A 27,526-nucleotide genomic window follows, 5' to 3' on the forward strand; every position below is an offset into this window, starting at 1 on the left:
GCTGACAAGATAAATCGTTACCACCTCCATACTCAATAAACGCCTAATTCTTATGGCTAATAAAAATTACTTTTAATAATTTTGGGTGTTTTCCAAATTGAAAAACCCATCAATTTGTGGGGAAAGGCCGATGAAAACCTGTTACCACTACCCAGTCTCTCTCCCAATTTAACCATAACATTGTTGCTGCATCTCTTTCACCACACACACACACTATTTATACAAAGAATATTATTTGTATGTATTATTTTTTGGCTACAACAACAACAAAAATGCACAAAAAGAATGCTAATTATTTTGTTACAAAAGAATGTCATGTGTGAAAGAAAAAAGAAAACGATAAACTCTCTGCAATAAATGTTGTTGGCCGTCGAGAGATTTGGTCAACAAAATCAGTTGTTGTTGATGGTTGAGAGACGGAAATTTACTCCCATAATTTACTCAATAAAATAGTAGTAAATAACGTAAAATATTTCTCTTAAATATTTTTTTAAGAGAAGTGTGAGTCATTGCATTTCCTTTTGATAGATAAGCTAACACTGAAGTGCAAATTTTCGATAATAGTATTTTTCGTCATCGAAATTCTTGAAAAATACTATTGATCACTAGCTATCGAGCAAGAAATGATAAGCAATCAAAATCATAGAAGGTTGGGATATTGTGTTTTTTGTATGTGTAAAACTTGAATGTAAATATCTTATAATTTGCTAAAAGCTGCATAAATGCACCATATTGAAGCAATTCAAAGCCTGTTGTCGGAAATGCATTTCCCAAGAAAACTGAATTTTTTATCGATTTTTCTTCGATCTGTTTTCGTGTTAAATCATGAAAGTGCCGTATTCTCGGAAAAAATGTCTAAAACTCCACTTAATTTAGAAAAAAAATATTTTCCATAAAATTTCGCTACAAAGTCACCAAAGAAAAGAAAAAGCTATTTCCAATTGTATGTCCAGAAAAAATGCCTTTCAATTTGCCAACAAAAAACCCGTAAAAAATATTTTTTCAAGGATTCTTCCAGGGTCCTATAGTATCAGTCGGTTTTTCCAACAGATGTATACCCCCAGCCTTTTATGAGGGAGGTTCCGAAGCAGTTAGCCAATATTGAAAAATTCGTATCTGACCTAAGACTGATATAAATATTACAACGTGCCAGATTTGGACTATACAGACTTCTTCCTATACTTGAGGGTTTTGTTTTTCAAAATCTTGAACCTTATGTGGGGGAGGTGCCAGGAGAAATGGTCCGATTTCTACCATCTTTGTTATGAATCCTGGGAGGTACCAGAAAGAGTGGACCGATATATCACACCAGACCTTGGGTTAATAAAAATATTGCGTTTTTTATAAGAGTTATAATTATTTAAAATTTTGACCCTTTGTGAGGGAGTTACTTGATGGAGTGGACCGATGTTGCCCTTCTCCGAACTCGATCTAATTTTGATAATAATATTACGATGTACCAAGTTTGGACCAAATCGAAACGGTTGTAGATTAAAAGCCCCAAAAAAATTGGGTCCAAAACGCCAAAGGTCCTAAACCTTTACTGGTTGAGGTGAAAAAACTGTCACTCACCCGACAGCTGTTAAAATTATTCCAGTGATAGCTCATTATATTGTTTACAAGAGTACAAAAGCATTTTGGTGAGAATTTTCCAGAAAAAAGTTATTCGTGATGGAATTCAAGTGTGATTTCTTTATATTTGGCTGGAAAACCACAAGTGGCTATCATCAGAGTACTCCAGAATTTAAATGTGAATAAATCTTTCGTACCATCGCTCGTTGCCGTGATACTGGTAGCGTAGCCCGATGTCAAGGAAGTGGACGGGAGAAAACAGTAACATCAGCAAAAATGGTTCGAAAACCAAGACGAAACCCGCGTCGCAGTGGCCGAAAAATGGCTCTTGAGCTGAACATATCGCAATATTCCATTCGGCAAATATTGAAAAATGAGCTCGGGGAAAAACCATTGAAATTCCAAAAAGTGTAAGAACTTACACCGCAACAGAAGAAAAAAGAGCTAAAGAGTTGCTTCGCTTGGCCAAAAGTGGTGAACTGCCGAATTTGGGTTTCTACGAGGAGAAAACATTCGTTGTCCAGCAATTTGTAAACTAAACAAACAAAATGATCGTGTTAACTTGCCAAAGAGGTCAGATGAAAATGTGCACTCTCGGTTGGCCACCAGAACTCAAGCGCCGGCCATGGTGATGGAATGGGCCGCCATAACAGCCGATGGTCGCTTTCCGCTCGTATTAATCGACTGTGGCATCAGAATAAATGCTGAATATTAACGCGAAAATATTATGGAGGGTGTATTAAAGCCTTCCTCACGCAAACATTTTGGACGCAGACCTTGGAGATTCCAACAGGACTCACCACCATCGCACTCAGCACGCGCCACCCAAGAATGGTTACAAAATGAGGTTTCTCGCTATATTTCTAGCGCACAATGGCCACCAAAATCTCCGGATACCAATCCGTTGGACTATTGTGTCTGGAGTTTTTTGAAAAGCAAGGTTAGCACTAAAAAATGCCAAAGTGTCGATAACCTCAAGCAAGCGCTTCTCCGGGAATGGGCCAAAATACGGCAGAGTAACATTCAGGCAGCGTGCGACGGTTTCATTGGCCTTTTAAAGGCCATAATTCGTGCCAAAGATGACCAATTCGAACAAATCTAAACTTTTTCTAAAATTTGATGCTAATTCCGACATTTTTGCTTTCATTCAATAAAATTAAAAAAAAAAATAAAAATTATGGCTTTTGACTTTGTTCCAGTTTTTTTTATCTTACCCTGTATATTCCGTATATTGATGATTTTAGTGACATTATCAACCAGAATTGTTTCTAATTTCGTATTTGAAGTGCCTGTGGATACTACAGCCTGTAACAGAAAATGTTTTGCCATATGGCATAGAATAACCTAAAGGGTTAACTGCTCATATAAACCAGAACATAGATTTGCTCGTTTTAGGAGTAGATTTGCTCGTCTTGGGAGTGAAATATGCTCGCGAGAGGGATTGCTTGAATTTTGCTTCCACTCAATAACGAGCCAGGCCAGCTCGCCGTTATTCAAGCGAAATCGGAAAAATTTTTCTCCTGTTTTGTTCTTTCTACACGCCAGGAGAGTTCCCGCTCGACTTCGAGTAAATTTCACTCTTTACTCGAATTTGACCAACATCCAGCTAGTTTCATCGTTTACTGGAATTCGAGCGAGTTTCTCGAAGACCTATTTAAAAGGCCAGGGTATAAGAAATAATAAGTGAAGAAGAAGCTAAGTTCGGCCGGACTTTCAAGACCCTCCACCATTTGGAAGAAACTTGAAAAAATTCAACAAATTACGAAAACTATCATTAAATGATGACCGAAGTCGTAGGCCTGCATAAATTATTTGTTGTCATAGGCTGTAGTACCCATTCAGATCTTCAAATACGAAGTTTGGAACAATTATGGCGAATAATGTTGCTAAAATCATCAAAATATCGAATGAAGGGAGGTACGGTTATATGGGGGCGTATGCGACGTGGAACGGACAAATACGAAGTTTGAAACAATTCCGGCGGATAATGTCGCTAAAATCATCAAAATACCTAATGAATGGAGGTACCGTTATATGGGGGGCTATACGAAAACGTGAACCGACATAGCCCATTTACGAACTTAACCTTCCTACTGACAATGGATATATATTTGGAGGGTCTATCATGAATTTTTGAGGAGTTACAAACAGAATGACAAAGCTAATATACCCTCAATAGAATGGTGGAGGGTATAAAAATGGCGCAGGGTCGAAGCGGGGCTTTCATTTACGCCGAAACCTTACATGAGAATTGGTTAAGGGGTTGAAACTTTATTGTGGTTGTTATAATTTTTTATTATGTCTTTATTCATAATTTTTGTTCTGAATTTATTGCCTAAAATTGCCTTCAAGTCTACTCACTCTCCCGTTGTTTACCTTTGTTGAGCTTGAGTAAATTTCGCTTGGTTTTGCTAGATAAATTTACATTTATCTTCACCGACAACTTATATCTTATCTAAAGGCAGCGGTGCTCAAAACCGTGTTCTAGAACATGAAGAGAAAAAAGAGATAATTTAAGAGAAAATTAAAATTTTGTTTTTCTTTATATTTTACGGTTCTATTTAATTGTTTTTAAACACGAATGTTTGCCAAAATAATTTATAAAGCGAATGGATAAAAAATATTTGTATAAATAATAACTTAACACTGCTTTGTTCTTGATTTAAATAAGCAAAGAGAAATTTGACTAAAAAGATATATTTCTTCTTGAGCACCGCTGCTAAAGGCCAACCCAACAAAATATATCCTCCTAACAATTATTTTTCAAAATAACTTTTTGGTTCGAGCGGTCACTAGACAACTTGACACCATCATGTCCTCCTGACATCATAGAATGGATTTCAAGGTATTTTCGCCTAATACCAACACATTAGCACTCATACGCGGCGCTGAAGACGATGATGAATCAATGCAAATATTTGTACGAACATGTAGTCAACACAATCAAAAAACCAAAAAACACGCAATCTAAATTCTTATCAAAAAATTAAATCATTCATTAAAAAAAAGAAACACCATAAAACGAAAGCAAATTCCACGAAGAAAAAAGAAAACAAAAAGAAATTGTCATTTATAATAAAATATTTACTTTGCAGTGTGAAATAGTTATTAAGAGAATTGAAATCAGGGAGAAAAACATTTTATTTGAAATTTTAATTAAGAAGTTAAGAGTACCTCACAAAGTAAACAGAGAGGTAACCGCAAGAACAAATCATTTCATTTATTTTCAAAGAATAAACCCCACAAACAAAGACAATACACTGCAGTGAGGGGGAGAGTGAAATCCAACGGCATTAAGAGAAGCAGAGAACCCCATCGACATTGCAGAGAACAAGAGTAAACAACACAAACGAAAGAGCGTCAAATAAAGGGGAGCCCTTATCAACATTCATTTGTGGCAGAGCACCAAAACACCATACCTGTTTGTTTGAGAGTGTGCGATCATTGTATTTTATTTAAGAGAGGCAGAGAGCGAGAGTACCACATTAAAGAGCCATAATGTATGGTTCACGTAATTTACGCAACAATGGCTCTCTGCAGAGTGGCCCCAATAGTGGCAGCGTTAATCAAAGTCCCCACAACAACAATGACAACAAAGCCGGTCGTTATGGTATTGGTGGTGACAATAGCAATAACAATAACAACAACACTGTAATGACAACGGCTCTAACAACAATGAATAACAGTGGTGGAATTCATTTGCCCAATGCAAATACAACACAGCCTTTTACTGGTGGCGGCGGTGGTGGTTTTGCTTTTATGGGAGCAGCAGCAGGGCAGCAGCAACAACAACAAAAGCTAACGCCGTCACAACGTACCAACATTAATCGCAACTGTGGTAGTAGTGGTGGAGCTATAACCACGACGTCCACACCAATAGCAGCAGCAGCTACAACGGCAGCGGCGACATCAGCAAAGCCAGTAAATTCTCCGTTTGTTGGACAAACGCATTCAGTTGAAGGTGGATCGCGTGCGCAGACGGTTGATATTAATAGTCCGATACAAAGAAGTCAGAAAAATAAACACCAGCAACAACAGCAAACGTCACCCGAATTTGCAACGGCAATCAATCAATTGAAAGAGCAATTTTGCCAAATAAATTTAAAGCAAACGCCGCAAACGAACGGTGTCGTCTCCTCCGCCGCTCCGTTGTCGTACGTCGCGCCAACAAATAGTCATCACACGAATCTTTTGCATAATAATTGTGCTGCAACTTCGAACCCCGTAACAACAAATTCGGCAATTGTTGCTGGTCAACAACAACAACTACAACAAGAACAACGAAATTTTTACAATAATTTGCCTCAAACGAATTTTACGAAAAGTGATTTTCCAACAACAAATAGTGAATTGAAATCTGTACAACAACAGCAGCAACAACAACCAACAAATTGTCACAACAAAAATAATACGAATAGTAGTGGTGTAGTGAAAACAACAACTTTGAATTTGCCCGTGACATCATACGCTGCCACACAACAACAACAGCAACTCCATCCACAAGAGTATCCTGTTGAACAAATTTATTACACCAACAACAACAACACCAGTGACAACACTGATACCTACACATACACATATAATCCACAGGTGGGTGTTCTTTTTCGTTTCGCTTTTTTGTTTGCTTTTTGTTCTTTTGGCTTCGCATTGCATTTGACAGCCGCGTGAAGTGCTGCAAGAAACGCCAGAATAACATTCCAGCGGTGTTGACATTTCTCTTGGAATTTTCAATTTTGTTTACATTTCAATTCAATGTTTATGGGTAGGATAGGGTGGGTCAAATGCTGAGAATGATATTTTGGAGTGTTTGATTAAAACTTTGAAATGGGGTTTTCAAATTTTGAAATGAATTGAAACAAATCAAAAATATGAAAAATTCGTTTGGAATTCTATTTTTCCTACGAATCCACTTTCGTATCGTCACCGAGAAGCAGGCATTTAATGGCTATGCAAATGGCTTTAAAATTGAACCAAAATACCCTTCGACCCCAAATCAAATTTTTCAATATTTACAGGAAAAAACCAGTACATTTGAGAGTTGAACTTAAAGTAGAAGCTAATCGCAAAGTGACCTAAATAAAGGGACACGATCCCTTCTTTGACACAATTTTTTTTTGGAAATTTTCAAATTAAGCTTCCAAGGAATCTTTGCGTTTTAGGTATGTAGTGTCTTCGGCAATATTGTAGATAACAAGTAAAAAAGCTGTAAGTTCGGCCGGGCCGACCTTTTAATACCCTCCACTATTTGGTACAAATTTAGCAATTTCCAAAAAAATAAAATCCGTTAAAAATTCTGTTAAAATTTTAAAAATACCGAATGCCTATACGACGTCGTGGACCTGCATAGGCAACTTTTGTCATATGCGAAACTTGAAGAAAAATCTGTTTATAATGTTGCTAAAATCATCAAAATACCGAATATAGGGGGTACTATTATTTGGGGGGCTATACGAAGACGTGGACCTGCACAGACAATTTTCTGGCATGGGATGAAGTATCTATTACGAACTTCACATGCGAAGTTTGAAACAATTCCGGTAAATAATGTCGCTAAAATCATCAAAATACCGAATATCGGGGGGTACGGTATATGGGGGCTATACGAAGACGTGGACCTACATGGCTCATTTTCTGTTTTATGCTGCACTATCTATTACGAACTTCAAATACCAAATTTGGAACGATTCCGTTAAATAATGTCGCTAAAATCATCCAAATACCGAATATCGGGGGGTACCGTTATATGGGGGCTATAGGAAGACGTGGACCTACATGGTTAATTTTTTGACTTAAGATGTAGTATCCATTACGAACTGCAAATGCCAAATTTGAAACGATTTCGTTAAATAATGTAGCTAAAATCATCAAAATACCGAATATCGGGGGAGTACCGTTATGTGGGGGCTTTATGAAGACGTGAACCTGCACAGATAATTTTCTGTCTTAGGCTGTAGTATCCATTACGAACTTCAAATACCAAATTCGAAACAATTCCGGTGAATAATGCCGAATATCGGGAGGTACCATCATATGGGGGCTATATAATAACTTGGACATACATGGCCCATTTACGAACTTAACCTGCCTACTGGCAAAATATACATGTGTGCAAAATTTTAGCCTTCTATCTCAATTTGTTCAAAAGATAGCGTGATTACAACAGACAGACAGACAGACGGACATGACTAAATCATCTTAGAATTTTACGCTGATCAAAAATATATATAGTTTGTTGGGTCTGACATGACTATTTCGAGGAGTTACAAACGGAATGACAAAATTAATATACCCTCCATAGTATGGTGGAGGGTATAAAAATACGAGAAATATTTTGGTCGAAAATTTTAACCCTCTTTTTTCAAAATATAGTTCAAAACTCCCTTTAAACGGGATCGTAGCTGGTCAAAATATTCTACAGAATGATTTGTCATAAGATCTATCCCAAGGATTTCTGATCACTTTTTTCGCGGTCTTTGTTAGAGTTGATGCATAACATAACCTTTCGTTTTAGACAGAAGGTGTCAAAAAAAGAAATATTCTTCACAAATTCATGTATCTAGGTATAGTAGAAAGACAGTTAAAAGGCATTAGTCAGTATCGGTCTAATTCTTGACCCTCTATGGAGTAGGTTTCAAAGGAATGGACCAATATTGTCCATTTCGTATCGGACTTAAATAAATATGATGTAAATATTGCGACGTGCCCGAGATATGTGATAATTTTTAGGCAAATGTTAAGCTGCTCGTGAGGTGCCAGATATAGTAGACCGAAGTATTCCATTGTAATGCTTTATCTAACACAGATAAAAATATTGAAATGGGTAAAAACAGCAAGTTATAATCGAATTGTGTGTCTAACCATTCACATCATATGATGTGGTACCAAATATAGTACATTTTAGTACTTTTCGTACACTTACGGTGCGAATTACCAAAAGTACATTGATACATTCATCACACCCTCCATAAGTGACCCTCTTTCCAATTTTAAGTTCTAGCTCTACTGGTTCGTCAAATACAAAGGGTGCTATATTTAGTAGCTTCTAGTACTTTTCGTGACGTTCTAGTGCGAATTTTCTGAAAACTTCGGACCAAGAGTGATCCTCATCCAAAATTTCAAGAATCTAGCTTCAGCCATTTCGTCTAGTCCTTGATGAAACGTAAAGTCAGTCAGTCAATTACTACACCCATTTGTATACCCTCCACCATTCTAGGGGGGGTATATTAGCTTTGTCATTCCGTTTGTAACTCATCGGAATATTCATGACACAAAGGCTAAAATTTTGCACAACTGTGTATTTTCCCAGTAGGCAGGTCCATGTTTTCATATAGCTCCCATATAACTGTACCATCCGATATTCGGTCTTTTGATGATTTTAGCTACATTATTCACCCGAATTGTTTCAAATTTCGTATTCGAAGTTTGTAATGGGTACTACAACATATGCCTAAGAATTTAGTATGCAGGTCCAGGTCTTCGCATAGCCGCAATATAACGGTATCTCCCTTTATTCGATATTTTGATGATTTTAGCGACATTATTCGTCGGAATTGTTTCAAATTCCATATTTGGGATCTTAATGGGTACTACAGCCTTAAAACTAAAAAAATACTTATGCAGGTCCACGTCTTTGTATGGCCTCCGAATAAAGTTCAGTATTTTTTTAAAATTTTCAAGTTTCTTCCAAATGGTGGAGGGTATTAAAAGTTCGCCCCGGCCGAGCTTATTTGTTTTGTTACTTGTTATTAATGGATTTACTTTGGCAAATTCCATGCTCTTGCTCTGGTTAGTGTTAGATATATAAGGTTTCTTTTGCGGTACTTACCCATGTAAATCATTTACTTACTTACTCATTTACTTGCTGATTTTCACTGAGAGTCGCTTTTGACGCCATTTCACAGGCGAAATCCCCACAGGAATTATTTTTAATAATTATTAATTTTTACAATGTTTACTTCCAACAATTTTCCCAATATCTCGGAAAGATTTTCTATCATCTACAGGGTGAGATAAAAAAAACTGCAACAAAGTCAAACGCCATAATTTTTACATTTTTTTTAAAATTTCATTGAATTAAAGCAAAAACTGTCGTAAATAGCATCAAATTTTAGAATAAGTTTATATTTGTTCGAATTGGTCACCTTTGGCACGAATTATGGTCTTCAAACGGCCAATAAAAACCGTCACTCGCTGCCCTAATGTTTCTCTGCGGTATTTTGGTCTATTCCCGGCGAAGAGCTTGCTTGAGGTGATCGACACTTTGGTAATTTTTAGTGCCAACCTTGCTTTCCAAAATACTCCAGATACAATAGTCGAACGGATTGGTATCCGGAGATATTGGTGGCCATTGTGCGCTGGAAATGAAGCGAGGAACCACATTTTGTAACCATTCTTGGGTAGAACGTGCTAAGTGCGATGGTGCTTGAGTCCTGTTGGAATGTCCAAAGTCTGTGGCCAAAATGTTTGCGTGCCCAAGGCTTTAATAAACCCTCCAGAATATTTTTGTGATAATATTTGGCACTTATTCTGATGCCACGGTCGATTAATACGAGCGGAGAGCGACTATCGGCTGTTATGGCGGCCCATCACCATGGCCGGCGCTTGATTTCTGGTGGCCAACCTAGGTGAACATTTTCAGCTCTTTGGCAAGTAAACACGATAATTTTGTTTCTTTGCAAACTGCCGGACAACGAATGTTTTCTCATCAGAGAAAACCAAATTCGGCAGTTCACCACGGCCAAGCCAAGCAACTCTTCAGCCCTTTCGAGTCTATTTTCTTTTCATTGCGGTGTAAGTTCTTGCACTTTTTGGAATTTCAATGGCTTTACCCCGAGCTCATTTTTAATATTTGCCGAATGGTACTTTTACACTGATTCCGGGAAACTATTTTTTCTTGGGGGACGGACCTGAATCCGGACCCTAGAGCTTTGACTGGAAAGTCCGATTTCAAGACCCGTATCCACTTACCCTACGCGAAATAAAGTTTTTTTTATTGAAAACATAATTTTAATGAGCTGGTTAGAATCGGGTTATGCGGCTGGAAAGAACCATATCTATCTAGCATTTTGGAAAGGTAAGAGTGTCAGCTTCAATTTGGCATCCATTTTGTTGACCCCCTATTATGGGCTCTTTTGCGACTTTTTTGGATTTTTTGCGACTTTGTCTAAAATCGGGTAAAAATCTGAGGGTCCGGGTCCTTCGGGTTTTGGTATGATTTAAGGTATTTTGAATGTTTTAGTCATTATTTCAAATCAAATTTACTATAAATTTGGAATATGTGTTCCCAGTATGTAGGCAACATCCTTGCAGGGAACTGTACATATGCCCAAATTTTATAGACCCCATGTAACTGTACAGGGTTGTCCATATTTGACGGACCCATCTGGCAACGCCATAACTTTTGACAGAGATGTCACATCGCTTAATGACATACCGCGTTTGAAGCGTCAGACCATGAAACAATACACGCCACGCGAGCGCTCTGAAATAGTTGAAATTTACATTCAACAGAAGAAGTCAATTGTGAAAAGTCAACGTGCTTTTAAAACATTAAAAAATGTGAGAAGTGCGCCTTCTAAGAACACTATTAAGCGTTTATACGTTTAAATATCTTTCTAATCCGAATAGGCCATATAAAAGTCGACCAAGGCGATCGGCCGAGAATATCGCTGCCGTACGAGCCAGTGTTGAGAGGTCCCCAAGAACATCCCAAAAACACCGTTCTCAGCAGTTGGGCATGGCTCGGTCCACTTTACAACGGATTATTCGCATTGATTTGCATTTGTTCCCGTACAAAATTCAATTGACGCAAAGAATGTTGCCTGCCGACAAGCCTCGTCGATTGAAATGGGCTCAAAGAGTTATGGGTCCGTCGAATATGGGCAACCCTGTACCTCCAGATATTTGGTATTTTGATAATTTGTATCAACTTTTTAACCGAATTGTTTCAAATTTTGAATTTGGAGTTCGCAATGTTTACCACCTCATATGGCAGAAATGTCCTGTACAGATTCGTTTAGGCCACACATAACGATACCTCCCAAAATTCGGCATTTTGATAATTTTAGATATATTTTTTAACTGAATTATCTCAAACTTGGTATTTGGTGTTCGTAGGAAACACCACCTTCTCCGGCAGATAATCGGCTGTTTTCATATATGACCCATATAACTGTACCTAAAGATATTCTATACATTTTTGTGTCAAACTTTTCTCCGAAATGTTTTCAAATGTTGTATTTGAAGTTTTGGGGTACTACCGCCTATGACAGAAAATTGCCTACACAGATCCACATCTTTTCAGAGCTCCCTCACTATATTCGTTATTTTGACGATTTTAGCAGCACTTTTCACCAGAATTTCTTCAAATTTGGAGTTCGCAGTGAGTAAAGCTTCCTATGACAGAAAATTGCCCATACAAACTCACGTCTTCATGTAGCGTCCATACAACCGTACCTCCCAATATTCTGTACTTTGATGATTTCAGCATCGTTTTTCATCAGAATTATCTTAGGCTTGATTTTTGGAGTACGTAAATGGCACCATCCTCCCCTAGAAGATAATCGAGAAGTCGACTTTTGTTCATGACTAGCTATCGCTATCTGGAATTCCAATTGTTTCGAATTGCACCTGAAAATGGTTTAATACCCTTTTAAATCAACTGTAGGAACGGACTCAAGTCCGGTTCTAATTGCTTTCATTGTCAGATAACTAACTACTCACTTAAAATTTCATTAGTGCTTCTAAAACTAAATTGCCATCTTCATACTTTCAAATTTTTTGCGCCGCCACGACATAATATGTTAATGAACTTTAAATGTGTTTTCTAAAAACATTTATGTTTTATCTACATGTTCGGATGTATGTATGCATGTACATAAATCCCTCCTCTCCCCTAGTGCAAAAAAAAAATATTCGCACATGTCGAAATTATAATGAAATGAAGAACTAATAGCAGCAACAACTGTCCGAAATTTCATACAATATTGTCGGCAACAACAAATATTGCTTAGAAGATATATGAAGAGCACACTATTCTCTCCACTCTCTATCTCTCTCTCTCTTTGCACAACTTCAAATTTAAGTGTTGAAAACAATCTACCCAACTATCTACCTTCCTACCGTTTGATGTTTGTTGGATAGACTACATTACCGGTCGCCTCTAGTGGTTTGTTGTTGCTGTTGGCCTTCTTCTTCTCCTCATTGTTTTTATTGTTGTCACTTTGCCTGTCTCTGTGTTGCCCCAATAGTTGTTGGTGTTTCATTTTCTAATTTCGTTTAGGTTTATTTTAATTTTCTTCTTTATCATTCCCCTTTTCGTTGTGTTTGTTGTTAGGTGTGCGTCTAAATTTGTGTATTTCCCTGTTTTTCTTGTGGCTTGTTTTCATTTCTTGTTTGCCTGGCCTGCCTGTCTTGTGACTTTCTTTCTATGCTGCTGCTGCTGCTGCTGACGACGTCGTCGTCAGTCAATGCGACGATCTCTGCTGCAAGCTTTCTTGAGTGTGTGAAATGAATTAAGTGAATGAAGAACAGTCAATTCACGCACATTACATACATACATACATACATATTTGGTTAGAGAGTGTCTGAATGTTTGTCTGTCTGTTCGCTCGACCGCCAGACAATAAACAACAACTAACTGCCAGAGTTCAAGTTCTATTTTCTTTTTTTGTGCTCTCCTCTGCCTCGATTCAATTTCGGAAGCATGAAGTTGCCGGTCTTTTTTTTTCATATTTTTATTTAGCATTAGTGTGCCAAATTTGATTCGCTCTCCTAATTGCTCTTTCGAGCCTGCGAGATTAGAAGAAAAGCAACATGTTATGGGGGTAATAATCCCAATGAAGTAAGAGATAAAAAAACTGCAACAAAGTCAAATGTCATAATTTTTACATTTTTTTTTTTTCAAATTTTATTGAATGAAAGCAAAAAATGTCGGAAATATCATCAAATTTTAGAATAAGTTTAGACTTGTTCGAATTGGTCACCTTTGGCACGAGTTATGGCCTTTAAACGGCCAATAAAACCGTCTTACGCTGCCCGAATGTTGCTCTACGGTATTTTGGCCTATTCCCGGCGAAGCGCTTGCTTGAGGTGATCGACACTTTGGTGCCAACCTTGCTTCCCAAAATACTCCAGACACAATAGTCCAAAGGATTGGTATCCCGAGATGGTGGCCATTGTGCGCTGGAAATGAAGCGAGGAACCTCATTTTGTAACCATTCTTGAGTGGCACGTGCTGAGTGCGATAGTGCTGAGTCCTGTTGGAATGTCCAAGGTCTGCGGCCAAAATGTTTGCGTGCCCAAATCTTTAATACACCCTCCAGAATATTTTCGCGATAATATTCGGCATTTATTCTGATGCCAAGGTCGATTAATGCAAGGGGAGAGCGAACATCGGCTGTAATGGGGGCCTACACCATCACCATGGCCGGCACATGAGTTCTGGTAGCCAACCGAAGGTAACTATTTTCAGCTGACCTTTTGTTTGTTTAGAATCTGCTGGACAACGAAAGTTTTCGCATCGGAGAAAACCAAATTCGGCAGTTCACCACTTTCGGCCAACTCTTTAGCTCTTTTGAGGAGTCTATTTTTTTTCTAACGCGGTGTAAGTTCCTACATTTTTTTAAATTTCAATGGATTTACCCCGAACTCATTTTTCAACATTTGCCGAATGGAATATTGCGATATGTTCAGATCATTAGCAATTTTTCGAACACTGCGACGCGAGTTTCGATCAAGTCGCTATTTAATTTTTCTAACCATTTCTGCTGATGTTGCTGTTTTCTTCCGTCCACTTCCTTAACGTCGGACTACGCTACTAGTATCACGGTAACGATGGATGGTACGAGATACAAAATATTTATTCACATTTAAATGCTGGAGTGCTCGAACGATAGCCACTTGTGGTTTTCCAACCAAATGTAAAGAAATCACACTATCCTGCTTGAATTCCATCACGAATAACTTTTTTTCTGGAAAATTCTCACCAAAATGCTTTTGTACGCTTGTAAACAATATAATGAGCTGACACTGAAATAATTTTAACAGCTGTCGGAAGAGTGGCTTAAAAATTACAGCAGTCTGAAGTTGGTTGCAGTTTTCCCATCTCAGCCTATATTCTCTTCTGAACTAAACTTTTTTTTTAATTTGATACTTTGAGGGCTTGAGGTTTTCTCCTCTGCGTATGTCCCACACCGGCTACGCGAACTAAATTTTTTCTAAATTTGATACTTTTTGTAAGTAGACGGCCTTCGGCCGCGCATACCCCACACCTGCTAACCCGGACCAAAGTTTTCAAAATTTGATACCTTTTGCATGTATCTAACCTTCGGCCAGAGCTTGAGATTTTCCTTGAGATTTTCTCCTCACATCGGCTACGCGAAAAAAATTTTTTTGATTCAAAATATAGTTTTAATGAACTGGTTATAATCGGGTTATGTGGGTGGAAGGATCCAGAAAAGGTAAAATCAGGGTATAAAAGTCGTTAATTTGACTATAACTTCCGAACCGCTTTGAATAACGCCATCATGTGGACACTTGTTAAATAGGTATTTTCATAAATTTCTTGAAACCGGACTTTCGGCTCAAAAATCTGGGGTCCGTCTCAAGAAAAAAAATAATTTCCTAAAATCAGGGTGAAAGAAATTAAAAAAAATTGAGTTTTTTTTTACAAATTACTTAAATTAAATTAAATTACTACTACAACATTATTTTATTAATTTTTGTCATATTGATGCCTAACCTATGGCAACTTATTTTACATGACACGTCTCATTGGTTGTAAATTTCTTAATAAGGAAATTTATCCAAAAATAAACTAAATCCATAAAACTGAAATTCCAAAAATATTTGGTCTAATCGAATTGTGTCTGTGTTTGTCATCCAAAACTGGTATGAACGTGACCGCTGGCAAAAAAAAAACTAAAACATTTGATTGGTTATACCATTTCCTCTAAACGAATTTTGCATTATGCAAGTTTTATTAATAATAAATCATTTAAAATTCTGAACACAAAAACAAGGTATCTGACAGGTCTTCCATAAATATAAGACCTTTGACAACTCTTGTCTTGTCGGAAGACATTTGAAAAGACTTCTATAGAAAAGAATGCGCTTCTTCTGCGGTTCGCAATTGGTGACTTGTGTATGAGGAGACCAACTGCTATTCTATGGCGAAGACCTATCAGCTCTTCTATGGCGAAGACCTATCAGCTCTTCTATGGCGAAGACCTATCAGCTCTTCTATGGCGAAACCTATCAGCTCCTCTATGGCGAAGACCTATCAGCTCTTCTATGGCGAAAACCTATCAGCTCTTCTATGGCGAAGACCTATCAGCTCTTCTATGGCGAAGACCTATCAGCTCTTCTATGTAGAAGACCTATCAGCTCTTCTATAGCGAAGACCTATCAGCTCTTCTATAGCGAAGACCTATCAGCTCTTCTATAGCGAAGACCTATGAGCACTTCTAGGAGAAGACCTTCAGCTCTTCTATGGCGAAGACCTATCAGCTCTGCTATGGAGAAGACATTCCACCTCTTCTATGAGATGATCTATCAGCTCTTCTGTGAGGAGAAGATCTTCAGCTCTTCTGTGAGTAGAAGACCTTCAGCTCTTCTGTGAGTAGAAGACCTTCAGCTCTTCTGTGAGTAGAAGACCTTCAGCTCTTCTGTGAGTAGAAGACCTTCAGCTCTTCTATGAGAAGACCTATCACCACTTCTAGGAGAAGACCTATCACCACTTCTAGGAGAAACCTATCACCACTTCTAGGAGAAGACCTATCAGCTCTTCTAGGAGAAGACATATCACCACTTTTAGGAGAAGACCTATCAGCTCTTCTGGGAGAAGACCTTCAGCTCTTCAATGGAAAATACCTTCAAGCTCTTCTGGGAGAAGACCTTCAAGCTCTTCTATGGAGAAGACCTTCAAACTCTTCTAAGAGAAGACCTATCACCACTTCTAGGAGAAGACCTATCACCACTTCTAGGAGAAACCTATCACCACTTCTAGGAGAAGACCTATCAGCTCTTCTAGGAGAAGACATATCACCACTTTTAGGAGAAGACCTATCAGCTCTTCTGGGAGAAGACCTTCAGCTCTTCAATGGAAAATACCTTCAAGCTCTTCTGGGAGAAGACCTTCAAGCTCTTCTATGGAGAAGACCTTCAAACTCTTCTATGGAGAAGATCTTCGCTCTCCTGCGAAAAGGCCTTCTGCTCTCCTATGCGAAGTCTTTCTGCTCTTCCATACTTCGTATGTTTCATTTTTTTTGTTGCAAATCTATTATTGCCTCTTGGCTTACCTTCCCCTCATCACATTTAAATTGCTAATTTGTTGCCAAATTAAATACGGGACCGTTGCAATGGTGAGCTCCCATCGGGTGCAAATTGATTGGAATCACAACAGTATCTCAAATGCTTACACAGCGGTAAATAGCTTTCCCTTTGCAGCCGATAAACCCTTCTTGCCATACGGCGGAACTAAACAGCCAATATGCTGCCAGCTGTTTTTTAAATATAAGAACCGTTCATTCTTTTCATTGACTTGTTAATGTCTCTGTCCCGGCTGGAAGCATTGCAATGTCAGTGCAGCTGAGGAAAAAAAGGAATGGAGATAAAGAACTGTTAGCGCCCCAGCCGCATCATCATACCACACGACACCAAAAAAATAAAAGAATATTTGAATCTGCAACTAAGCTTCCAAATCATGAGCATGAATTTGCTGCTGCATCAGCAATTAGATAGTGGCATGGATACGATGAAGCACACACATTCCAAGCTCATCATCCTCAATTCGCATTAAGTATTGAATGAATGACTTCCAGATGTGAGTGTGCGTGTGTGTGAGTGTGCATCTGTGTTTGGGTGCCCGATAAACATCTTTGATCCGTGTAACTGGTTTTAATACAATTTTGTCACCCAAAAAAGCAATGCCTCCAATGGCACTGTTCTGCTTTGGCCAGTCAGCCAGCTAACCAATCGACCGACCAGCTGGATTTAAATTGAAATCACTTTCTGGTGAATTGGAGGCACAACAAGTTGATTGCTGTCGTTGTCTGTCTGATCTCTGGTTTTCGTGTGTGCGTGTGTGTGTGATTTCTCTTTGTAGAAACTTTGTATGTGGGTCTGTCCGCACATTGACTTCACTTAGCCTCCAGTTTGTTTGTCAGTCATGTTAATTGTTAATTTTATTATTTTATTATTTGTTCGTTTCGCATTTCTTTTCGCTGTTTGTTTCCACATTTGCCAGGTCTTATCATCATCATCGCCATCGGCATCGCCATTGTCGGACGTCTACACGACCACGGCGACAAGATAAAAAAGGGCGTTTCATATGATCCAAGTGCGAGATTCCTAAACGCCTTTGACTTGAGTTTGGGATTTAGGTTTGGGATTCGGGTGGGGGTCACAGGGAGGGGGTCCACATAACGTCATCGTTGATCTGCGTTGAAATGGATGGAAAAAATATTAAGTCTGGTTGCTGGATTTGTCTGGGTTTGGGCTGACTGCTCAGTCAGCCAGACACTTGAACCATTCTTTGAGCAATGTCTTCTTATTTAATATTAATCAATTGAAATTAATTCCAGTTAAATTGAGGTTACGAAGGAGAGATTTAAAAACAAGAAATAAAAACAACAACAACAACAACGGCGTCATGACAATAGATTCTGGTTAAATCTATTTTAGAAGCTAATGAAAAAATTGAATTAAAAATAAACCTCATATGTCTTTTCATAGAAGACTTGAAGGTCTTTTCATAGCAGACCAGGAGGTCTTCTCATAGAAGAACCGGAGGTCTTCTCATACAAGAACCGGAGGTCTCCTCATGGAAGAACCGGAGGTCTTCTCATAGAAGACTCGGAGGTCTTCTCATAGAAGACTCGGAGGTCTTCTCATAGAAGACTCTGAGGTCTTCTCATGGAAGACTCGAATGGCTTCTCATAGAAGACTCAGACGTCTTCTCATAGAAGACTCGGAGGTCTCCTCACTGAAGACTAGGAAGGTATTCTCATGGAAGACCCGGAGGACTTCTCATAGAAGACTTGGAGGTCTTCTCATAGAAGACTCGGAGGTCTTCTCATAGAAGACTCGGAGGTCTTCTCATAGAAGACTCGGAGGTCTTCTCATAGAAGACTCGGAGGTCTTCTCATAGAAGACTCGGAGGTCTTCTCATAGAAGACTCGGAGGTCTTCTCATAGATTACTCGAAGGTCTTCTCATAGAAGATTCGAAGGTCTACTCATAGAAGACTCGAATGGTTTCTCATAGAAGATTAGAAGGTCTTCTCATAGAAGACTCCGACGTCTTCTCATAGAAGACTCGAAGGTCTTCTCATAGAAGACCCGGAGGTCTTCTCATAGAAGACTCGTAGGTCCTCTCATAGAAGACTCAAAGGTCTTCTCATAGAAGACTCGATGGTCTTCTCATAGAAGACTCGAAGGTCTTCCCATAGAAGACTCGGAGGTCTTCTCATAGAAGACTCGGAGGTACTCTCGTAAAGGATTCGTAGGTCTTCTCATAGAAGACTTGGAGGTCTTCTCATAGAAGACTCGAAGGTCTTCTCATAGAAGACTCGGAGGTCTTCTCATAGAAGACTCGGAGGTCTTCTCATAGAAGACTCGGAGGTCTTCTCATAGAAGACTCGGAGGTCTTCTCATAGAAGACTTGGAGGTCTTCTCATAGAAGACTTGGAGGTCTTCTCATAGAAGACTCGGATGTCTTCTCATAGAAGACTCGAAGGTCTTCTCATAGAAGACTCGAAGGTCTTCTCATAGAAGACTCGGAGGTCTTCTTATAGAAGACTCGGAGGTCTTCTTATAGAAGACTCGGAGGTCTTCTCGTAGAAGAAGGGAAGATCTTTCAGCTCCTCTATGAAAAGATCTTTCAGCTCCTCTATGAAAAGATCTTTCAGATCTTCTATGAGAAGGTCTTTCAGCTCCTCTATGAAAAGATCTTTCAGCTCTTCTATGAGAAGATCTTTCAGCTCTTCTATGAGAAGATCTTTCAGCTCTTCTATGAGAAGATCTTTCAGCTCTTCTATGAGAAGATCTTTCAGCTCTTCTATGAGAAGATCTTTCAGCTCTTCTATGAGAAGATCTTTCAGCTCTTCTATGAGAAGATCTTTCAGCTCTTCTATGAGAAGATCTTTCAGCTCTTCTATGAGAAGATCTTTCAGCTCTTCTATGAGAAGATCTCGGAGGTCTTCTCGTAGAAGAAGGGAAGATCTTTCAGCTCCTCTATGAAAAGATCTTTCAGCTCCTCTATGAGAAGATCTTACAGATCTTCTATGAGAAGATTTTTCAGCTCTTCTATGAGTAGATCTTTCAGCTCTTCAATGAGAAGATCTTAAGCTCTTCTATGAGAAGATCTTTCAGCTCTTCTATGAAAAGGTTGTCAGCTTTTCTATGAAAAGGTCTTTCAGGTTCTTCGCGGCTCTTCTAGGAGAAGATCTTAAGCTCTTCTATGGGAAGATCTTGAGCTCTTCTACGAGAAGATCTTTCAGCTCTTCTACGAGTAGATCTCAGCACTTCTATGAGAAGATCCTTCAGTTCTGATATGAGAAGATCTTTCAGCTCTTCGATTAGAAAATCTTTCAGCTCTTCTATGAGAGGAACTTTTGAGCTCTGCTATGAAAGGACCTTTGAGCTCTTCTATGACAAGACCTTTCTGTTCTTCTGATGGAAGACCTTTCAGCTCTTCTGAAGAAAGTTATCTAACTCTTCTCAAGGTGGACCTTTTTCTTCTTTCTTTTTCTCTTTTGTAAGAAGACCTTCTACTTCTCTTTAAAAAGTCTTTCTGTTTTTCTTTGAGAGAACTTGGTGGTCTTCTATAAGAAGCCTTCAATATTATTTAGTTTTAATCCTGCCAATTTTACAACTGTTTGATAATTCTCTTCTTTTCCTTTCCCAATTTCCTAGGACTACGACGAAAACTTCGACGAAGACATGGAAGCTGAACGTGATTTGGCCGAAGATGCCCAATGGAAGAAGATCCAACAGAACACCTTTACCCGCTGGGCCAACGAACATCTGAAGACCATCGATCGCAGCATTAGCAATCTGGAAAGCGATCTCTCCGATGGTCTGCGACTGATTGCCCTCATCGAAGTGCTGTCACAAAAACGCATGCCCAAATACAATAAAAGGCCAACATTCCGTTCACAAAAATTGGAAAATGTCTCGGTGGCATTGAAATTCCTCGAAGATGAGGGTATCAAAATTGTTAATATTGGTAAGTTGTTCTCACGTTCATATTTCAGTTTTTTTTTTAATTTTCAATTTAAAAAGATTTGAAAAAAATAATTTCAACTTTCGAAACTATAATTGAAAGTGTTAATAATTAAGCAGAAAGCAAGTGTAACAACACAAATTGTTAGACAAATTGTTGTAATGATTTCATCGTTATCATCATCGTTTACAGATGATTTCATAGCCTCCCCAACCCCCAAGCCACAACCACATTGGCTCTAGTGACTGGGTTACATTCATTGTCATTGCACCCATCCCATCCCCTTTGTTGTAATCGCTCTGGTCTGGTATTGAGACTGACTGTGTCATTTGATAATTATATGTGCACACACACATTCATACAACAAAAAAATATCAGAGCCATGTGGCCCAGAGCTGAGTTTCATTTTTTTTCATGATTTATTTTTTTCTTAACGAGAATTTGAATATCAACAACAAAAAATTTACTGTTCCATATTTTTTTATGTTTTGGGTGTTTCTCATGGACTCCAATTAAATAACCGAATTCTTTTGATAAATACCATTTCCCAAGGGGTTTGGGTATGTGTGTGCCTGCTTTAGGGTATTGCATAATGTCACTCCAAATGCCTCAACTTGCGTATTTTCAACAGTTCTTGCGAAATGTTAATTTTGGTTTTGCGGGTAAAGTTCTCCGCTTCTTATCTTTGAAACTGTTTAACAGCATTAACAGTTGTGGGCAATAAAAGAGCAATAAAATACGAATAAACGCCTAGAGGTGTTTCATTTATGGGAGTCTATTATTCATGGGAGATCCCCTATGAGAAGACTTTCTCTTCTCAGCTCTTCTATGGGAAGACCTTCTCATATCTCCTAAGAGAAGACTCTTCTATGAAGATCTTCAGCTCCTAAGAAGAAGATGTTCAGCTCCTCAAAGATAAGACTGTCAGGCTCCTCTGCAGACTCTTCTATGAGAGGCCCTTTGGTCTTCATTGACAAAGCCTTTGGTCTTCCATGAGAAGAACCTAGGGATTTCTTTGAGAAAACTCTTTAATTTTATGTGAGAACATCTCTTGGTCTTCATTGAGAACACCCCTTGGTCATTTATGAACAGACCCTTAGTCTTTCATGAACAGACCCTTTGGTCTTCTGGTCTCTGGTTTTCTACGAGAAGACCCTCTGGTCCTCCACAAAGAGGCTCTTTGGTATTCTATGAAAAAAACCCTTGGGTCTTCTATGAGCCGTCCCTTTGGTCTTCTATGAGAAGATCCTTTTGTCTTCTATGAGAAGACCTTCTGGTCTTCTATGAGAAGACCTTCTGGTCTTCTATGAGAAGACCTTCTGGTCTTCTATGAGAAGACCTTCTGGTCTTCTATGAGAAGACCTTCTGGTCTTCTATGAGAAGACCTTCTGGTCTTTTCTATGAAAAGTCCCTTAAGCTCTTCTATGAGAAGATCTTCAGCTCTCTATGGAGAAGACCTTTCAGCTCTTCTATGGATAGAAGACCTTTCAGCTCTTCTATGGATAGAAGACCTTTCAGCTCTTCTATGGATAGAAGACCTTTCAGCTCTTCTGTGGAGAAGACCAACAGCTCTTCTATAAAGAAGACCTTTCAGCTCTTCTATGGATAGAAGACCTTTCAGCTCTTCTATGGATAGATGACCTTTCAGCTCTTCTATGGATAGAAGACCTTTCAGCTCTTCTATGGATAGAAGACCTTTCAGCTCTTCTATGGATAGAAGACCTTTCAGCTCTTCTATGGATAGAAGACCTTTCAGCTCTTCTATGGATAGAAGACCTTTCATCTCTTCTATGGAGAAGACCTTTCAGCTCTTCTATGGAGAAGACCGTCAGCTATTCTATGGACAATACCTTTCAGCTCTTCTGTGGAGAAGACCTTTCAGCTCTTCTTCTATGGAGAAGACCTTTCAGCTCTTCTTCTGTGGAGAAGATCTTTCAGCTCTTCTGTGGAGAAGACCAACAGCTCTTCTATAAAGACCTTTCAGCTCTTCTATGGATAGAAGACCTTTCAGCTCTTCTATGGATAGAAGACCTTTCAGCTCTTCTATGGATAGAAGACCTTTCAGCTCTTCTATGGATAGAAGACCTTTCAGCTCTTCTATGGAGAAGACCTTTCAGCTCTTCTATGGAGAAGACCTTTCAGCTCTTCTATGGAGAAGACCTTTCAGCTCTTCTATGGAGAAGACCTTTCAGCTCTTCTATGGAGAAGACCTTTCAGCTCTTCTATGGAGAAGACCTTTCAGCTCTTCTATGGAGAAGACCGTCAGCTATTCTATGGACAATACCTTTCAGCTCTTCTGTGGAGAAGACCTTTCAGCTCTTCTTCTATGGAGAAGACCTTTCAGCTCTTCTTCTGTGGAGAAGACCTTTCAGCTCTTCTATGATGAGAAGACCTTTCAGCTCTTCTATGGAGAAGACCTGTCAGATCTTCTATGGAGAAGACCTTTCAGCTCTTCTGTGGAGAAGACCTTTCAGCTCTTCTGTGGAGAAGACTTTTCAGCTCTTCTGTGGAGAAGACCTTTCAGCTCTTCTGTGGAGAAGACCTTTCAGCTCTTCTGTGGAGAAGACCTTTCAGCTCTTCTATGGAGAAAACCTTTCAGCTATTCTATGGAGAAGACCTTTCAGCTCTTCTGTGGAAAAAACCTTCATCTCTTCCTTAAAAAGAGCTTTTGAAGACCCTTTGGTCTTCTATGACCCTTTGGCCTTTGATCTTCTAGGAGTCTTCTATGGACAGACCCTTTGATCTGCTATAAGCACACCCTTTGATCTTTTTGAGAAGGCCTTTGGTCTTCTATGAGAAGACCATTTGACCTTTTTTGAGTATACCCTATGGTCTTATATGAAAAGACCTCCGAGAATACTTTCAAGCTCTTCTTAGAGGAGACCTTCAAGCTCTTCTATGAGAATACCTTCAAGCTCTTCTATGAGAAGACCTTCAAGCTCTTCTATGAGAAGACCTTCAAGCTCTTTTATGAGAAGACCTTCAATCTCTTCTCGGAGAGAACCTTCAGCGCTTCTCTTAGAAGACCTCCAGCTCTTCTTATAAAAGGCCTCAAGCTATTCTTGGAGAATACCTTAAAGCTTTTCTTAGAGAAGACTTTTAAGCTCTTCTTGGAGATCTTAAAACTCTTTTTAGACCTTTAAACTCTTCTTAGTAAAGACCTGTAAGCTCTTCTGAGAGAAGACCTTTAAATACTTCTTAAGGAGGATTTTTTAAGTTATTTTATGAGAACACCTCCTGGCTCTTCTATGACAAAGCTTCTTCTATGGAAAGAGCTTTATCTCTTCCATGAAATGATATTCTGCCCATTTTGAGTTTTTCTCTTCTTCTTATTTCCATCCCTGCTAAGTACTTCCTCTGAACTGTAAATATTTGTTTTTACTCCACCCAAAAATACATTTTAATTCTTGGTGTTAGGAGGACGGTCAGTGGATTTAAGACGAATTTGTGTGACGAAATTCAAGGCTAAGCTGTGGAGTAATGAAACAAAAAAAAAAACCGGCGGAATATCCAAATCAATGGAACACACACGTCTGATGAAAAAAAACAACAATTTTTGCCTGCCTTTGTGGCGGCGGCATACGTTGTGTGCCAAAATAAATGTTAAATATTGTTGAGCTTTGTTTTTAAAGCCTGAATCCACTTTGGAGCCCCCTCAAAAAAGATGACATCATATGCCAATATTTTGCCGTTTTATTTTTTCAAGTTTTTACTTTCATTGGAATGTTGGTTGGTGTTTTTGTTGAGTTTGTCTGCCCATTTTGTGAGTTTTGTTAATTTTTTTATTTTCATTTTTTATTTATTTATTTTTATTTTTCGTATATTTTACCTGAAATGCATTCAGTGCTGCACTGCTCATTTGGCCAACCAGCCATGTGAATATGTATTTCAACGACCGTATCTAGACATTTACATCCGTCTGTCTCTCGATTTTGTGTCTATCTACAGTCTAATGAATGTCGAAAAAAATTGTTGTTATTCAGTTACTGTTTTTTATTTTTATTTGTAATACCTATTTTTGCCAATTTGTTTTGTGTTCAATATTTGTTGATGTTTTGGTTTTTTGTTTAAAGCTTTTTGAGCACGTTTTATTGTAATGTTCAAATGCAAAAAAAAAATTAAAACCAAAAAAAACGTTACTCATTCTCTCCCATTCAGGGGTGTTGATGACTTTGAATGCAGTTCCAAGTTTTTAACTTGAATATGACAAAAACATTTTTGTTGTTGTTTTTTTTTCTATAAAAAGTAATTGAGCAAAAAATGTATCTGTTTAAGTATCGATTTTCATTTTGGCAATGCAAGTGATAAACAAGTGTTTTTTTATTTAATTGAGTTTAGGAACTACAACTTTTCGTAGAAGGCAAATTAAGTTTGTCTCTAATTCTCTAAATTTGGTTAAATTTAAGTATCATAGGAATTGAATTGCTTAGAATTTTGATGGAAGCAAAATAAAAATATTGGATTTAATTAATTTGGCATATTTTTTGTCTACTGAACTAAAATTCAAAATTGATAAAAGATTTGGTGCACAATTAATTTGAAATCGGATAAAGATATATATGGGAGCTTTATCCAAATCTGAACCGATCTCGATAAAATTTAGCAAAGATATTTCTGAGCTGTATTTCATATATTTCCCTGAATCTCGTTGTTACGGAGTGCATATTATGGCTGTGGGTAACAAATATAACAAATCGGATGAACAATATATATGAGAGCTATAGCTATATCTAAACCGATCTTCACCAAATTTGGCATACTAGCTTCTAGACCCAATTCGGTCGCATGTGCCAAATTCCATCCCATTTGGGCAAATATTAGACGTTTGGTGTACAATAAAAGGTAAATCGGACGAAGTAATATATAGGAGTTACATCCAAATCTGAACCGATCACGATAAAATTTGCAAAGATATTTCTGAGCTGCATTTGATATATTTCCCCAAATAATGTTGTTACAGAGTGCATATTACGGCTGTGGGTAACAAATATAACAAATCGGATGAACAATATATATGGGAGTTATAGCTATATCTGAACCGATTTCGATCAAATTTGGCATGCTTATTTTCAGGCCTAATTTGGTTGTATGTGCAAAATTCCATACTATTCGGGTTGATATTACAAGTTTGGTGCACAATAAAAGGCAAATCGGACGAAGATATATATGGGAGCTATATCTAAATTTTTACCGATTATCTCCAATTTCAATAGGGTTCGTCCTTGGACCAAACAAATGTTGTTTGGAAAATTTCATCTCAATCGGATAATAAATGCGACCTGCATTTTGTTCACAAAAATACATTATCAGACGGACTGACATGCATAAATCAACTCAGAAAGTGATTCTATGTAGATCCTCAAAAGTAACTATGGGTCTATCTAGCTTCCTTCTCCATGTTACAAACAAATGCACAAAGACATAATACCCTCTCCACTATGTGGTGTAGGGTATAAAAAATGTTATATTGCCAAAAAATAACGCCATCTATATATCAAATTCATCCATCGAAATTGTGTTCCCGAACAAAATTAATTCAAAGAGCCCATATTCCACATCATGAATTGTTTATGCAGATCAGCTGTGTTAATTTTGTAAAACCTTTTAGGATAACGCACTCCTGTTGTCTTATAAAGCCCCAAACGCCATCTACATTTTAAGGTTTATACGCTGCATGTTGGCTCACATGCATCATAAATTCTGGGAACCCATATTTTTTAATATTAATTTTTATGCAAATTAACATAGTTCCTTTACATTGTGAGAGAAATAATAAAATGTAAGATTTGCACCTACTTTGCCCTGAAAGCAGCATACGATGTTTGATGGTGTATTATTTTGCAGCATGCGCCACCTATATTACAATTGTATACGCCTCTATGTGGGAAGCATAGAGGCGTATACAATACACATGAAGATAATGTGTTGCATTATTTCATGACGTATTACATTGTCACAAAGGCCATCTACATTTCAGTTGTTTTTTTCGTGCAATGTCAATCACACAATTCTTGGAATCTATATTCCATATGATGCCTTTTCCAGTCAAATTAGCTTAGTTTCTTTACATGAAATCAAAGAATTTATACATGCGAAATGAGAAAATTACTAATTTGCCCAGAAAGTTGTAAAAATGTCGAAACTAGGTGTCAGTTCCTCAAAATTCACACATGCCCCGACAACGATTGTTAATTAATAATAAAAAACAAATATAACAACATATTTTTAACATTCTCTTACATACCTAACATTTTACTTACTTTCGGGTACAGGTTTGTTTTAGTAAAAAGTTGGTATCTATGGTATTGCAATTCAGAAAATGCCATCTATACTTCAGTTTTAACACTATGTGTTGAATTTTACGACTTATTTATACACTAAAATTTTGAGCCTTTATTCCCTTTAAATGTTACTGTATAAACGTCAAATTGAAAACTCTCTCCGAGTATAGAAAGTCTTGGATCGCAACATTGCTTAAAAATAAAAAATAGATGGCAGTACTACAAATCATTGTACAACTATTTGTTTTCTCGCACGAAAATATGCCGAATAAAAATTTTTTGTCTGTATTTTTTCAATTTGATAAAGATTTTCTACTATTTGTCGTGGCTTCTATTTAAAGGTGGCAAAAATGATAGAAGCAATAAAACGCTTTTGTATTTTATTGCAGAAAACGACATCTACTCTTCAATTTCAACTCCATTTATTTCAAAATTAATTCTGGAAGCCTA

At 38.0% G+C, this 27,526-nt stretch overlaps 1 protein-coding gene across 7 annotated transcripts in view; it reads left to right on the plus strand.

Moving 5' to 3' along the window:
* The window catches only part of LOC101894339 (filamin-A), a 152,233-nt gene that overhangs the window by 27,530 nt on the left and 97,177 nt on the right, over nt 1-27,526 (plus strand). For 2 of the 7 annotated variants that reach the window (XM_059118681.1, XM_059118677.1), the window contains exons 1-2: nt 5,481-6,162; nt 20,486-20,798. In XM_059118681.1, the coding sequence (XP_058974664.1) occupies nt 20,513-20,798 (286 nt within the window). In that variant the 5' untranslated portion in view covers nt 5,481-6,162; nt 20,486-20,512. Of the gene's footprint in view, nt 1-5,479; nt 6,163-20,485; nt 20,799-27,526 lie in introns of those variants that run through there. The other 5 variants (XM_059118674.1, XM_059118683.1, XM_059118687.1 and 2 more) reach the window with 5 other exon arrangements.

Source organism: Musca domestica, unplaced genomic scaffold (assembly GCF_030504385.1).
Source record: "Musca domestica strain aabys unplaced genomic scaffold, Musca_domestica.polishedcontigs.V.1.1 1, whole genome shotgun sequence".
Taxonomy (NCBI): domain Eukaryota; kingdom Metazoa; phylum Arthropoda; class Insecta; order Diptera; family Muscidae; genus Musca; species Musca domestica.